This window comes from Sciurus carolinensis, chromosome 10 (genome assembly GCF_902686445.1).
Source record: "Sciurus carolinensis chromosome 10, mSciCar1.2, whole genome shotgun sequence".
In the NCBI taxonomy this organism is placed as follows: Eukaryota; Metazoa; Chordata; class Mammalia; order Rodentia; family Sciuridae; genus Sciurus; species Sciurus carolinensis.
The window spans coordinates 53,422,455-53,437,195 of record NC_062222.1 but is presented as its reverse complement, the minus strand read 5'-3'; the positions used below and the strand labels follow the sequence as shown (position 1 = coordinate 53,437,195).

The following is a 14,741-nucleotide window of genomic DNA, read 5'->3' as shown; positions in this document are numbered from 1 at the left end:
TGTACTGAGGTACTGAGTTACTTGAGCATTTATACTTCCTTTCAATAATAAACAATACTTGTATTACAGAGATACAGCCACATCAATGTTCATAGCTGCTCAGTTCACAATAGCCAGATTGTGGAACCAACCTAGATGTCCTTCAATTGATGAATGGATAAAGAAACTGTGGTATATATATACAATGGAATATTACTCAGCCATAAAGAATAATAAAATTATGGCATTTGCAGGCAAATGGATGAAACTGGGGAATATCATGCTAAGTGAGATAAGCCAGTCTCAAAAAAACAAAGGAAGAATGATATCGCTAATAAGTGGATGAGGACACATAATGGGGGGTGGGAAGAGTTAGTGTTAGGGTTAGAGTTAGGTTTAGGGAGGGGGGCAAGAATGGAGGAAGGAAGGACTGTATAGAGGGAAAAGAGGGGTGGGAGGGGTGGGGGGAAGGGAAAAAAATAACAGAATGAATCAAACATTACCCTATGTAAATTTATGATTACACAAATGGTATGCCTTTACACCATGTACAAATAGAGAAACGACATATATCCCATTTGTGTACAATAAAAAAGAAAAAAAAAAAAAAAACTTGTGAAATCAACATAACCAAAAGGTATTTATGAAAACCAAGTTTCTATCATCAACCCTGCTAGTCAAGTATAATTCTGCAAACAATATTCTCCATAAGGTCCTATCATTTCCTCAAAGGTTGTCAAAATTTAAATGGTATAGTTACAGTGAATGACTAAGTTCATGGACACTACCCCTAAATAGTTATTGCCAGGGTGTTCCACAGTCATTTGTTATCCTAAATCTATGCCATCCATCTTGCACTTCATCAAATGAGGTCAAGCAGATTTCCCATCAGTCCTCTTACCATTACTGAAAATTAATCCTTTTTTCTTTTTCTTTCTTTCTTTTTTTTTTTTGCAGGGGGCACCAGGGAATGAACCCAGGCTCATTCAACCACTGGGTCACATCCCCAACCCTTTTTTGTATTTTATTTAGAGACAGGACCTCACTAAGTTGCTGAGACTGGCTTTGAACTTGTGATCCTCCTGCTTCAGTCTCCCAAGCACAGGGATTACGGATGTGCACAATAATTAATCTCTTATACTTTATTAAAGGAATTATTTTTTCAGAACTAAATGTGACTTGACTTAAAGGTAACTTTTCTAACTGATTCACAGTACTATGAAAACGGCCCTTACCTCAAACCTTTATTAAGCAACACTCTCTGGGTACTGGATGAGATGAGGGTATGATAAGAGAACAAGGTGGAACACACACTATGGTAAACAAATTTTGAAGTTGGAGAATATATACTCAGCCAACTGTTCAGCAGGCAATAAATGCCATAACTGAGACAGGCACAATGGCATACACCCATAATCCCAGAGAATCCCCAGTTTGAGAACAGCATCAGCAACCTAGGAGGCCCTAAGTAAGACACTGTCTCAAAACAAAAAATAAAATAAAACAAAAGGGCTTGGGATGTAACTTAGTGGTACTCTGGGTTCAATCCTCAGTACCAAAAAATCAAACTCTTCATATAAGAACCAAATTTACCATAATTTTTATTAACTTTAATTAAATTTCTTTGTATCATACAGACATAAATGTGCGGGAAGGATGACTTCTCAGAATGTACGGTTACCAGCAGTTATTTCAAGAGGATACTTAGCAAAGTTTTTAAGATATGAACAAATTCTCTATAACTCCAGACTTCAGAATCACAAGATATAGTCCCTTTAAAATCTATTTTATTTGTAATTTCTGAGAAATCCTGAGAGTTTCTTTCATCTTAGGGCTTAACAGTTTCTGCAATGTCTCATTACATCACTGACAAGGCATTAACTTCCTGTTTACTTCTAATTATAGGTGGGATGAATGCTTGTTCATTAGACAAGGTACCAAGAATGGCTTGAATGAATACTACTATAATTTTCTTTCTTTGGATCACCCTGAAGGTAAGTCACTTTATTCAAGCTGGGCCTGGTGGAGTGCATTTGCAGTCCCAGTAAGGGAGGATTGTGTGAACCCTGAAGTTTAAGGTCAGCTTGAGTAAACATAGAAGACCTGTCTTCAAATAAAAAAATAATAAAAAAAAATAAGTCTTTTTAAAGCATTATCTGGACTGGACCAAGACAGAGTCAAAGTTAGGTTCTAAGCTTTACTCCTTAAAACCAAATAAAGCACTTCATGGACATGAAAAAATAAAAATTACCAGTTTAGTGGTAGAAAATACCCTAATAGTACATTAGCCATATTATAGAAAGGTTAGGATAATGTGAGTAAACACTTTGAAAACAAGTTAACAAAGAAATTATGAATCACAAATGAGAACTCAAAGGTTAAATAGGACAAATTCAACTATGAAAAGTGTTGAAAATTTCTGAATGACACAAAGTAAAATTAAGATGAAAGTATAGTTGGGAGACAAAAGTCATGTTTGAACAAGGTATAAAAATACTTGACTAAAATCCCAGCAGTTCGGGAGGCTGAAGCAGGAGGATCACAAGTTCAAAGCCAGTCTCAGCAACTTAGTAAGGCCCTAAGTAACTCAGTGAGACCATGTCTCTAAAATAAAATACAAAAAAAAAGGCTGGGGATGTGGCCCAGTGGTTACCAAGCATCCCTGGGTTCAATCCTCCATATTACAGAAAAACAACACTTCACTGAACTCCCCGCCCCCAACGACAAGGCCAAGGATGCAGTTCTGAAAATAAACCTTATCTAATAAGGTAAACTGGATGGTAAGACATTAACGTAACCATTAATTACACTATTCAGTTCTGATGTAAGATCACTGCTATGGCAGGAAGACCAAATCAAGACCACAAAATTTCCGGTTAGAGAATAAAAACAGTCTGGGCTGGGGATATAGTTCAGTTGGCAAAGTGCTTGCCTACTAGGCACAAGGCCCCGGGTTCAATCCCCAGCAGCACAAAAAAATATGTAAATAAATAAAAAAATAAAAAGTCGAATTTTGTCAATTTAAAAACACTGGTTTGTTTGGCAAGGGGAGCTACGTACAAAGAAAAGCCCCAGAGCAACAATGACAAAAGCAGTACAGCAGTTTAGATAAACCTATCTTTAGTGATAGGCAAATCTAATGTGAATATCAAAATTCCCCTTAACTTCTAACAAACTTATATTCTTGAAAGCTAAATTGTAGAAAGTTTGTTTTCTCCAAAAAGATTCTCCTGGGTAATGAGTCTCCCTCATTTTTCATCTCATCGGACTAGATTAGTGTGCCTAACACTGATTAGTCATCAGGCCCCAGTTAAGTATTGATCAGATTATTATCCCCTATAACTGGGGATTCTTATCCAAAGAGGGACTTCAGCATCACCTAGAGATCATTTCAAAATTACTTGTTTCCAGAATGATTCAGTTAAGCCCAAGACACCATGTAGCGACTCTAAAAACAGCATTCTGAAATAAAAATCCAACTGTTAAAACCCTCATATACAAAAGTCGGCTTTTGTATACACTAAGAGAAGTTGCTATTTAAAAACAAGTACAAAAGTCAATCTAAGATTTAAGAATTTGAACATTTTTATCTGTATTAGGTATCTAGTTTCATCTTCAACAGAAAGCAATCATAGCAAAATGCTTCTGAAAATCAAGAAGTGACTTATCTTGGATAACAAGTGGCACCTGATCCTAGAACTGACATAATACAGTTTTTCCCAATGCTAGCAAGAGTATTCAACTTTACATCTATGTGATTAATAAAAACTAGATTTAACAGCAGATGAGCCACAAGAATGAAAGGATACAGTGTCAGTCACCATTTTTCACATTAAATGCTGAGGTTATTATATAATCAGCATCCCTCAGTCACACATCTATCCTGCATAGTAAGCCAGCTGTAAAACCACCTTAGGACATAAAAGAAACATTCTCAAGACTCCAAGTGTATCCGTTTATAGACTGGTTGAGGACAAAAAGTATATTTTGCTTACCTTAAGATGCCTGTAACACTTAACTGGCACAAGGAATTTTCTAGCCCTTAAAGAATTAAACTCACTCCTTTCATATATTCTTAACTCACCAATTAGTTATAACCTAAGAATAGTGAAATCCCAGTTATTTAAATATCAAGTGGGTCAAAGAGGAAAAGCTTATTACTTCAGGTAGAGTATCTGATTTGAATCTGTTACTTACAAGCTATGTAACTAGATAAGTAACTTAACCTTTCTGTGTCTGTTACCTCATTCATAAAATGGAGTTAATATTCATAGGATTTAAAAAGTGTTTGATATGTAGTAAAGGCTATGCTATGACTTAGCTATTATGAGTAGCAGATAAATGCAAAGAAAACCTTTTAAAATGACAAAACCTAACAGGTGATTTACACTGTGGTTAAGAGAACACTCTGGAACCAGATGACCTGAGTTCTATTCCAATTCTGCCACGTATAAAACTAGGTGTTTTGTTCCCCTTAACTTCTGTGCCCTAGTTTTCTGATTTCAAAATAGACACAAATAACTCTACTTCCTACACTTGTTTTAAATTAGTTAATACAAGTTGTTTCAAGTAGTTATAACACTGTAAATAAAATAAAATGAGTTTTCTTTTAGGTTTTGTACACGTTAGATTTTAGGTATAGTTCTCAAATACCCTCAAAACATATGTACTGCAGTCATTTTATTTAATGGGAGTGGTAAAATTACTTAATGGCCCCAAACACCAATCATTTTGGAATTCCACTTTTTTGATTTTTGACATTTAATAGCCCTATTTTAAGACCACAATTCAGGTTGGTACAAATATAAATAACAAAAAACAAAGGGTAAGATTATTTGATCAGTTGGTCATACCAAAAAACCAAACTGAAGGAAAAAAAATTAAATTCTATAGCTTGATCAAACAAACTACTAAAGGTTTAAAAGTATTTCAATAATACTCATTTCAATAAAATTTTAGCAAAGAATATAGAACGTAGACATATCTTAATATCTGTCTTGAGGGATTTCAGATACAAGTAAATTTAAAATAGGCGAAGACACACACAAAATCATACTGATACCAATGGTTAACCTGACTCAAGAGGATCGTTAAAAGGCAACCCCTTCATAACTGCCCCCTTGCTAAAACTATTTGGACCTGGGAATATTTTTTTTAAAGCTTTACATGTGGTATATGTAACCACAAACAAGTTATTTTCTGCAGGTTGGATCAACCATGTTCCAGAAACACTGGTTCTCCAATTTGGAAAGTGTTTTTATTTCAAGACTCAGTCTTATATAATTCTTTAAAATAATCAGAACAGGAAATAACCTGGTATTAACTAAGACTGCTAGACTAGAAATCAAAGTTCTTTAGTTAAAAACAACAACAACAAAAAAAAACCTGTTTCTGTGGGTTACACATTGATATTAAAGAGGCAATAATAACTTCAGTAACTATAAAGAGTGACATGTGTCAGAGGCTTGTTCAAAGCCACACAGTAACCCATGTCAAAAATATCTAGAAACTTGATTTGTTTTCACTGCTGGCATCCCAGTTTCTACAACAGTGCCTGGGAACGTATTAAGCACACAAGGATTTACTGTTAATATATAACAAATACCCATCTGATAAAGATATACGGATAAATCTGTTCTGAGCTAGAATTCTAATTGAAGCATTTCTCCTCTAAGTTCACTCTCAACCATTATGTTATTGCCTCTCTAGAGTTTTTAAAATCATTAAAGTAGTGTCACAGCAGCTGGGTATCACCTGTAAAAGAAAAAAAATCAATGAGACCTTCCTTCAAAGGGGATAAAAAGCTATGAATCTGAGATTATTCCACACGTAGTGGCCTGAACTAATTCCCACAGATAAAAGGTTTTGCTTTGTCTACATCATGTACAACCAGAAGAATGACAAATTATACTCCATTATATATGATGTATCAAAGTGCATTCTACTGCCATGTATAACTAATTAAAACAAAAATTTTTAAAGATTTTGATTTGTACTGAATGTTATGTTCTCTGTATTAAGTATGCTGTAAAATAAAACTATGATCCTATGTGATGCTTTCCCTCTGGTCACAGAAAAGAGGTTATTATTTAAATAAGTAATCTTTAAAGTCTTAAATCCTAAAAAGGTTTTCTTCCTCTTTTGCTATCATCTCAAAAAACACAGGTATTCTGCATCAACCCATAGTGACAATACAATTTCAGCATTAGTATCTTAAGAGTGAAAATTTAAAACTTTCATCTTTCATAAAACACCAGTTTTGCCAAACTCCAAAGTTATATTTAGTAAATGCAAATTAAGCAGCACCCGGCCTGTTTTTAGTAAAGTCCTTGACATTCCTTCTATAGAATTTTCTTTATAAAGTATCCTATCAAAACCAGAGTTTTTAACCTACAATTTCCCCTTGTCTCCTATTTTCTAGTAAGGCTGAATTTAATCCATGACATTTTTTTCAAGTTAGCTGTAAATACTCCACCCTCCTTGATTGTGCAAGAACCCAATACAGCACATACACAAGTTACACAAAAGGGAAATACAGTCCGAGGTTTTAATTTTAATAAATTTCAAGCAATGGGTCTTAGAGCAGGGTCCAATCCGATATAAAATTTAACACTTAACAAAGAATATTATCTCATATTATTACGAAAGGAGATGCCGGAAAGGGCCTGAACCAGTTAACGCAGCCGCCATCTTAAAATGCGGGACAGAAGTTAGAGCAAGAAAATGAGACTAAACCACCGGAGGTGGAGGTTCCGCTCACCCCCAGAGCTTCGAGAAATCCTAGTCTTTTTTCAACTCAGATCGATAATTTACTATCAAACCACATTTCAAGTAGCTAAACAATCCTTCTCAAGGGTGTTCTTAAATGGGCCGAGGCAAAAACAGGTACACCTAGTTTTCTTTTACTGCCATCCCACCCGACCACCCCCTTCCCAAGCCAAAAGAAAAAAGGAGCTTCCAGAAGGCTTTTACATCAGTTCCCGGTGCCTCGGAAAATTAGCTTCGGGTGCAAGCAGCAACTACAAAACATAGGAAGTGGCAACACTGTGTCTCCTCCCAACCCCACTCATTCTTGTGTAACCTGCCCAGAGTCGACCAAGTTTCTGACTGGACTCATTCACTTCAGCAGACCAGAGTTCCATCCTGTCCCTCAGAGGAAAGTTCGGGACCCGCAGATTTCTCCATTTTTCTGAGTTAACTATCTTTTCTTTTCCCCTCGAGAAAAGTCTACAGCCTTTATCTTAGAACTAAAATAAATTTTGAAGAACCAAGAATACGAAGCATCGTGACATCTGCTGGAACGTCTCTCCGCAATTCCAACCCCTAACCCGGACTCTTGAGTAGAAAATCGGGGCGCCTCAAGTCCCTCTGCCTCACTCATAGCACGGATTCCAATGAGACACAGAACAACACATCGCTTGCCACAAATGTTCTGTACCCCAATCTCAAACCTCCTTTCATAAAGCCTATCTTCGTTTTCCATCTCCCAGCGAAAAAAGTGACCCACGAGGTATTTTCAGAGTTATACTTCCCTCCACCCCCACGATTTCCTCCGGGCCCAAGTCTTCCTTTCCTCCCACGATCCCATTCCTTTCAGTCCCAACAATATACCTTATTAATCCGTTTCAGCGCCATAGTCTGTGCTTTTCGTCTGGCTCCTCACTATCTCGGTGTGTGCTCAAAGGTCCGGCCAAAACTCTTGATTATCCGGGCGGCGGGGAAGGATTGTCTCTTCGTCTCACACCGGCTGTGCCAGACACAGGCGCCTTTTTGCAAAAACGGAGCAGATCAGCACTTGCACTGGCCCCGGAGAGACCCTGATGAATCCAGGTCCCTTAAAACGGTCGCGATCCGGGGTGGGTGGGGTGGCAAAGCCACCAACAGCCTCTATGCCGTGCTTCGGAGCGAAGTGGGGGCGAGGGTGACGGGAAAAACGGAGGGGTGGCTACAAGTTTAACTTCCCGGCCTCGCCAAAGGAAGAGACCCGGGTGGGAGAGGAGGAAGCGTAGGAGAAAGGGGTGGGTGCGGGGCAGGGTCCGGAGCCCAGCAGAGGAGGAGCCGGGGCCTAGTCGGCGCTATGCCGGCGTCACTAGGGCAAAGAAAGGCAAGGGGGGAGGGGGAAACAGGAGTCTCCGGACTGACGCCGAGCTTCTTTCGGTTTCGGCTCGAAGGTTTGGCCGGGGTAGAAAAGGAAATAAAGGAATAGACTTGATGTGTGTTCCTCTCCCCGAAGCTACAGCTATTCAGTGTCGCCCCTGACGCCACCGTACACTCCGCCTTCCAGCGCGCTCCCGCGCGCGCCCGCCCAGCCACCACCACCGCCACGCGCCCGTGCTGTCCCTGAAGCTCCGGCTTAGGCGCGAGGACGCGCCCATTCCCCCTCCCCTTTAAGCAGAAGAGGCCCCGGGTTCTCCAGCCTCCCCACCCTACCCCACCCAACCCAACAGGCTGGCCACTCAAGCCACCCAGTGCCCGTATTTCCCCTCTTACCCGGCCGGCCAGGGGGCCGGCCTCCCTTCCCTTCCCCTAGCTGTCCACACCCACGCGTACAGAGGGGCCGGGGCCTCCCTCAAGCTGCGGCCTCGGCCTCCTCCCCGCGCGGCAGCTGGTGCCTCCCCGGCCCTACGGGGCTCACGCGCACGACACAGCCACAAGATGTCCGCTCTGACGGAACTACTGCCAGATGCCACGCTCCGCCCCTCCCCCCTCCTCCTGCCTCTTCACCGCCGCGTATCAGTCCGCCAACGCTGCCGTCGCGAGCACAGGATGAATCTAAGGGTGAAGGGGAACGGTTTACTTCCCACGTCCGGGGCCGAGCGAATCTGTGCCACCCCCTTTTCCTTCTTCTTTTCGGAACAGCCCCTTCTTACTAAACGGATCGGAGGTTGGACTGGGAGGGCGGGGGACGGAGGCGGGTCATGGGCTGGAAGGGGGGGGCTGGACGAGTGGCGGAAACCCTTAGACTGAGAGAAGCATCGAGAACCGGAAGGAGACCATGGCAGGAAGGTAATGAAAGCGGCAGCTGCGCGGTGGAGCCCCACGCCCCTCCCAACCGCGTCCCCTAGTTTCCTCACTTGGTATTGAGGAGGCGGATCTCGCGAGAACCTCGTGGCCGGCTAACCGGAGCTGCAGCTCTGCAATGACTTAAGGGCAGTTTTGTGCGCTCTTCCTGACGGGGACCCGCCCCCAAATCACAAATTATCGCGAGATGCTCTTGGACGCCGGCTCGAACAGGGACAGGTCGCCGCTGGGGAAGCGCCGCCCCTGAATGCTTATGCTGGTGGGAGGGAGAGGAAATGGAATTCCCCCGACTGATCGGAGCGCGCGCCGACACATCCTTCGCTCACGCGCCCAATCAGGAATGTGCGGTGGGAGGTGCCAGGGATTAACTAGTAGATACTTTTAGTCAAGGTTGAACGGGGTTTCTCAGGTTTCCGGTGGAACAGGTGAACGGCATTTACTACCTTCTGCTCTCGTGGGCCGGCTACCCAGCGAGAGGAGGCGCCCAGCAAAATAGGAACTGTAATTTAAAAAAGACCCAGGCCGACAGCTGATAGCTTTCCCCGGTGCTGAAATTAGTGCATTTCTGACCCCAGGGGCTCCATACTGAGAAGAGCAGGCTCTTGGATGACTCCCAGAGTTGGAGCACTTTTGGAATCCTAATTATGAATTGATTAGAGAGGGGAGGATTTAGGGGCGGGCCATTTCTACAATCTGTCGACACCATCGGGCAAGGTTTGGGTGTGAGAACAGACTTAAATACTTTTTCCCCCTTTCTGAGTCAGAAAAGTGGCGAAATTAAAAAAAAAAAAAACAGCGTTTTGGGTTAGAAAAACTCAATACTTAACTGAAATATCGGAGAAAGGCGGTATGTAGATAGCACTGGCCTAGTTTAATCTACTGGGTGTAAGTTATAGAGTGCTTTTACTTTCCAGTGTATCTGCCAGGCAAAAAGTAATTAAGACCTTATCTTTTTAAAGGGGTCTGAGGATATAGTTAAGGAGTAGAGCACTTGCCTAGCGTGCTATGAAGCTCTGGATTTGAGCCCCAGACCCCCCCCCCCAAATTTATATTTATATATACACACACACACACACATAATATATGACACATAGATTTATATGTATGTGCATATATATTATATATATATAATGGTTTCTGCTTAAAGCTTTCTGACACTCCTCAATGACCCCACTTACAAAGTGGAATCTTAAAAGGTTTATATGGAAAAAATACACCTGTTTTAAAAACATACTCATTTTTAAAAAACTATTGCAGAAACTAATAAAAACCTAACAGTTAGTGATAAATGGTTTAATATACTGTTCAAGTGACCATATAGCGTCACTAGAGCAATTAGTGACATGTTTCTCAAACTAATGTCAATAGAAGTCACCTGGCGTTTTGTTCAAAATGCAGATTTTGTTAGTAGGGGTTGGAGCCTGAGATTATGCATCTCTAACAAACTCCCAGGTGTTGCAGATCCCCCCTCCCGTTTTGAACCATTCCTAAATGGCAAATCACGGAAGTGCTCCAGTCATGGCCTACTGGATACCTCTGCCCCTTTCCTGGGTTCCTCCTCCTTGAATAATCTTTCTATTGTTCTCTCTTCTAGTTACCAATTACTGTAAAAGCTCGAGATTGGCCTTGAGGGTGGAGAGAGAAACCTAGGTTTAAATTCTTTCTGGTTGCTTCCCATTTGTGTGATACAGGTCTGGTTACTCATCATCTGTTTCTTCACCACTAAACTAGATGTAATAATAACAATCCTTTCAGATGGAACTATTGTGTGGTTCAGATGTCATAAAGTTGTGAAAGAACCCTAAAGACTTTGCACAGTGTTGTATAAATGTTAAGTTATTAAGGTAAACATTCATGCATTAACTGCCATTTTGTGAAATAGATGTATAGTAATAATAATAGATATAGGTAAAATTTATGCAACTTGTACCAGGTATTGTGTTTATTAGCTCCCCTTTACAAATAAAGAAACTAAGGCACAGATTAGGTTTCTATCTTAAATGACAGAAGAATTTTAACTCATGCTTAACTTCAGAATATTTGTTTCATAGAGTAACATGTTTTATGTTTCTACTTTACATGCTACCTGAATCTAACTTATATCTCCTCCTCTTTATTTCATTTTTTCAGAAGCCAGGGTATGAGAATAGTAGGAAACATTCCCATTTACCTAAGGGGAACTCATAACTTCCAGGGAGGTCCATGAGGAAAAGCCTCAGAGAAACCAATTTGTGTTACCTTACTCTAAACAAGCTTCAGTATAAAAATATGATGGAACATTACTGCTGTGGATTAACAGAGCACAGTAGACTGGAACAAATAAGAGGTCAGAGTTCTTAACTTTCTTATGCCTCAAACCACTTTGGCAATCTGATAAAACCATGGGCCATTTTCAGAATAATGTTTTATATGTATAAAATGAAATTCATTGTATTATAAAGGAAAATGTAAAATACAGTTATCAAAACAAACTTGTGAACCTATTCTTTCTTTTTTTTTTTTTTTTTGCGGTGCTGGGGATCGAACCCAGGACCTTGTGCTTGCAAGGCAAGCACTCTACTGACTGAGCTATCTCCCAGCCCGTGAACATATTCTTTATTAACAGTAAGAAAGATCTAGGGTCTGATGAAGACCAAAATTTTGAAATAATGATGAATGTAAGTGTTATTTCCAGAGTTTGCAAGAATTGTAATGTGATATAAAGTATATGTACTTTCTATTGGTAATACTGAAGTAGGTATAGCTAATATTGTTGGTTGCCTACATTCATAGTTGAAGGAATACAAAATTTTTAGAGATAAGGAAAAGTAAGTTGTAATTTTTTTCCCCACCCAAGCTCACACCCCTCCCCCATACCCTTATTTCTTTCCATGAACTGCATGGGTTTTTTTAATACTTTTTTTAGTTGTTAAAGGATCTTTTTTTTTTTTTTTTTTTTTTAATTTATTTATACGTAGTGCTGAGAATCAAACCCAGTGCCTCACTCATGCTAGGTGAGTGCTCTACCACTGAACCACAACCCCAGTCCCTCCATATTTTTTTTAATATATATATATTTTTTTAGTTGTCGATGGATCTTTATTTTATCTATTTATTTATGTATGGTGCTGAGACTGGAACCCAGTGCCTCACACGTGTCAGGCAAGCACTCTACCGCTTAGCCAAACCCCAGCCCCAAGAACTCCATGTTTAAAAAGCTTAGGTTAAGTCCTGAAAGGTTTGTGAAATTTTAACATACAATTCTAACTGATATTCCTAAACGATAGGGATTCATCAAGAAAAAGTTTAATTACAACCAGTATACTTTAAGAAGATATTAAAGTGTGATATGTTTAGGCAACAGTTTTATTGCTTTTGTTGATTTTTTCCCCCTATTTTGGGGTAACTATGAAGGTACTGTGTAGAAAACTGAACTATCCAGAATGATTCATTACCATTAAATGAGTAGGATACTCGTTAGGGCTATAAAATAGTTTTTGTTCTACAGAAATTTTTGTCATAATGGAGTTTTGCTCAAAAAGATAAAATGTACCCATGCTTTTTCCAGTTCTCCAAACATACTTTCACATTTGCAATCTAAACTTATATTTGGCATAACATACTAATATATGCACACATGGTGATGCTTTTATAAAATGTTTATATACATACATAGTAACGCTGTGTGTGTGTATTTTTTTCCCCCAGTCCTGGCGATTTAACCCAGAACCTTAACAAATGCTCGGAAAGCATTTTACCACTGAGCTACATCTTCACCCTTTTTAATTTTGGCACAGTCTCACTATATTACCCAGGCTGAATTTGAACCTTCTTCAGCTTCCCAAGTTGCAGTAATTACAGGCTTGTGCAACTGTGTGCTGCTTCCTAGCTGCTTTTTGATGGCTTAGATAGAGCAGGCTAGGATTAGCTCAAATTTTTAAACAGTTCACATATCTAGTGATGTAGAGAACTGACTTCACAGTTGTAAATAAAAATATTTTCATTATTTGATTTCTTTGAATAATATGGTAGAAATGTGTCTATCTGAAAAAAGAAAGGAAAATAATCATGTTTTTGTCTTGCAGTCTGGGATATGCTAAAAATGTTTGTTTTAAATACTGAAAGAAACATTTACATTCAGAAATCAGTGAGGTTAAAAAGTACTGAAAAGACAGCTAAAAGCAGTCCCCCCTGAGAATGTTATATTAAAGTTTGATAAACTTTCTAATTATAGTAGATCAGATTTTCTTGAATGAATTGACATAAAATAAGAGGAAAATATAAAAGATAAAATTACGATGAACTTGGCAAATAACTAATCTGAATAGAAGGTGTGCCGATATCCTGATATGAGTTCTTCAGTGAGGCCATGTTATAGTAACTTGAGTAGAAGAGTTCTTTATATGTACTTCTAAATAAAATAGAATTAATGTAGATTAGTACTGTATGTATACTTAATAATGTTGTGTCTATGTTTACTTGTATCTTTGTAAATTTATCATAGAATTTTATAACTTCCCAAGGATTCTGGGTCTAATACAATATATATCCCATTTTATCTGTTTAATTAATTGAAAATGCTGTGGTCCAGACTTCATTATATTCAGAATGCACATTTAGATACTTGTTTGGAATAGGTATTTGGAGCCCACCCAATTATTATTTCATGTTGTTTGCATAAAAAACAAATTAATTTTTATATTTATCACCCCAAAATCTAATTTTTATTGATGGGGGTTAAGAAAAATGTATATTCATGCTAAGAACATCATTTTTATTTAAATGAATAAGGTTTTTAGCATATAACAAACCATGATCAAGTCTCTGGCATAAAACTAAATTAGCACATTATTTTCATACAGAAACTTACTTTCACTAGTGTTCAGTGTATTAGTAGTCATAATATCCAAAAAGTAGAACAATCCAAATGTCCATCAACTGATGAATGGTTAAAATGGAAAATACCCACACATATTACATATATCTTTACACTTGAAAACTTTCTGCTGAATGAAAAAGCAGCCACAAAAGGCCACATATTTTATGACTTATGAAATGGTCAGGAGCAGCAAATCCATAGGAGCAGAAGCCAGATATCTTATTGTCAGGAAATAGAAGCAGAGGGAATGGGGAGTGAATGCTAATGAATATAGACTTATTTGGGGGAAGGTGATGAAAACTTTTAAATTAGATAATAGTGATGGTTGTACACTACTAAAATCCATTGAATTTTATACTTTAGAAGTTAATTTTATGTATATGAATTATCTCAATTAGATGTTTCTCTAAAAAGTAATAAATAAGAATCAAAATATGAAATCAGGGTGGAAGCTTAGTAAATAAATATTTCATAATGGTTTTCAGATTACTGATAAATGAGATACAGCATGCTTTAATGCTGAAAATGTGAAAAATTAACTTGAGTTTTTTTCCTTCAGTAAAACAATGTAATTTTACATTTTATTTTAATAAGAATTGGCTGTTAACAGCCTTTAATTTGGAAATATTTTTATCAATATTACTTAATAAAATATAATGACTAAAAATTAACGTTTGTGTTTGTGTGTGCACATGCAAACGCTGGGCATCAAACCCAGGGTCTAGTGTGTGCCAGGTAGTCATTCTACCACTGAGCTACACCCACTAGTGAAATTAACTTTTAGTTAATAATAGTGTTGTATTTCATTGGATATAAATGTTCAAAATTATAACCAGAAACAGTGTATTCAGTTTTGGCACACTCTAAATATAAAAGTTTCCTT

The 14,741-nt window shown here is 38.6% G+C and overlaps 1 protein-coding gene across 4 annotated transcripts in view; it reads right to left on the bottom strand.

Annotated features, from left to right (window-relative positions):
• Window positions 1–9,184, bottom strand: part of Ube2d3 (ubiquitin conjugating enzyme E2 D3) — a 30,834-nt gene extending 21,650 nt beyond the window's left edge. The window contains exons 1-2 of one of the 4 annotated variants that reach the window (XM_047565799.1): window positions 9,054–9,184; window positions 7,591–7,745 (exon numbers count right to left, since the gene is read on the bottom strand). In XM_047565799.1, the coding sequence (XP_047421755.1) occupies window positions 7,591–7,614 (24 nt within the window). In that variant the 5' untranslated portion in view covers window positions 7,615–7,745; window positions 9,054–9,184. Of the gene's footprint in view, window positions 1–7,590; window positions 7,746–8,469; window positions 8,689–9,053 lie in introns of those variants that run through there. The other 3 variants (XM_047565797.1, XM_047565800.1, XM_047565798.1) reach the window with 3 other exon arrangements.
• Between the last annotated feature and the right edge of the window lie 5,557 nt (window positions 9,185–14,741).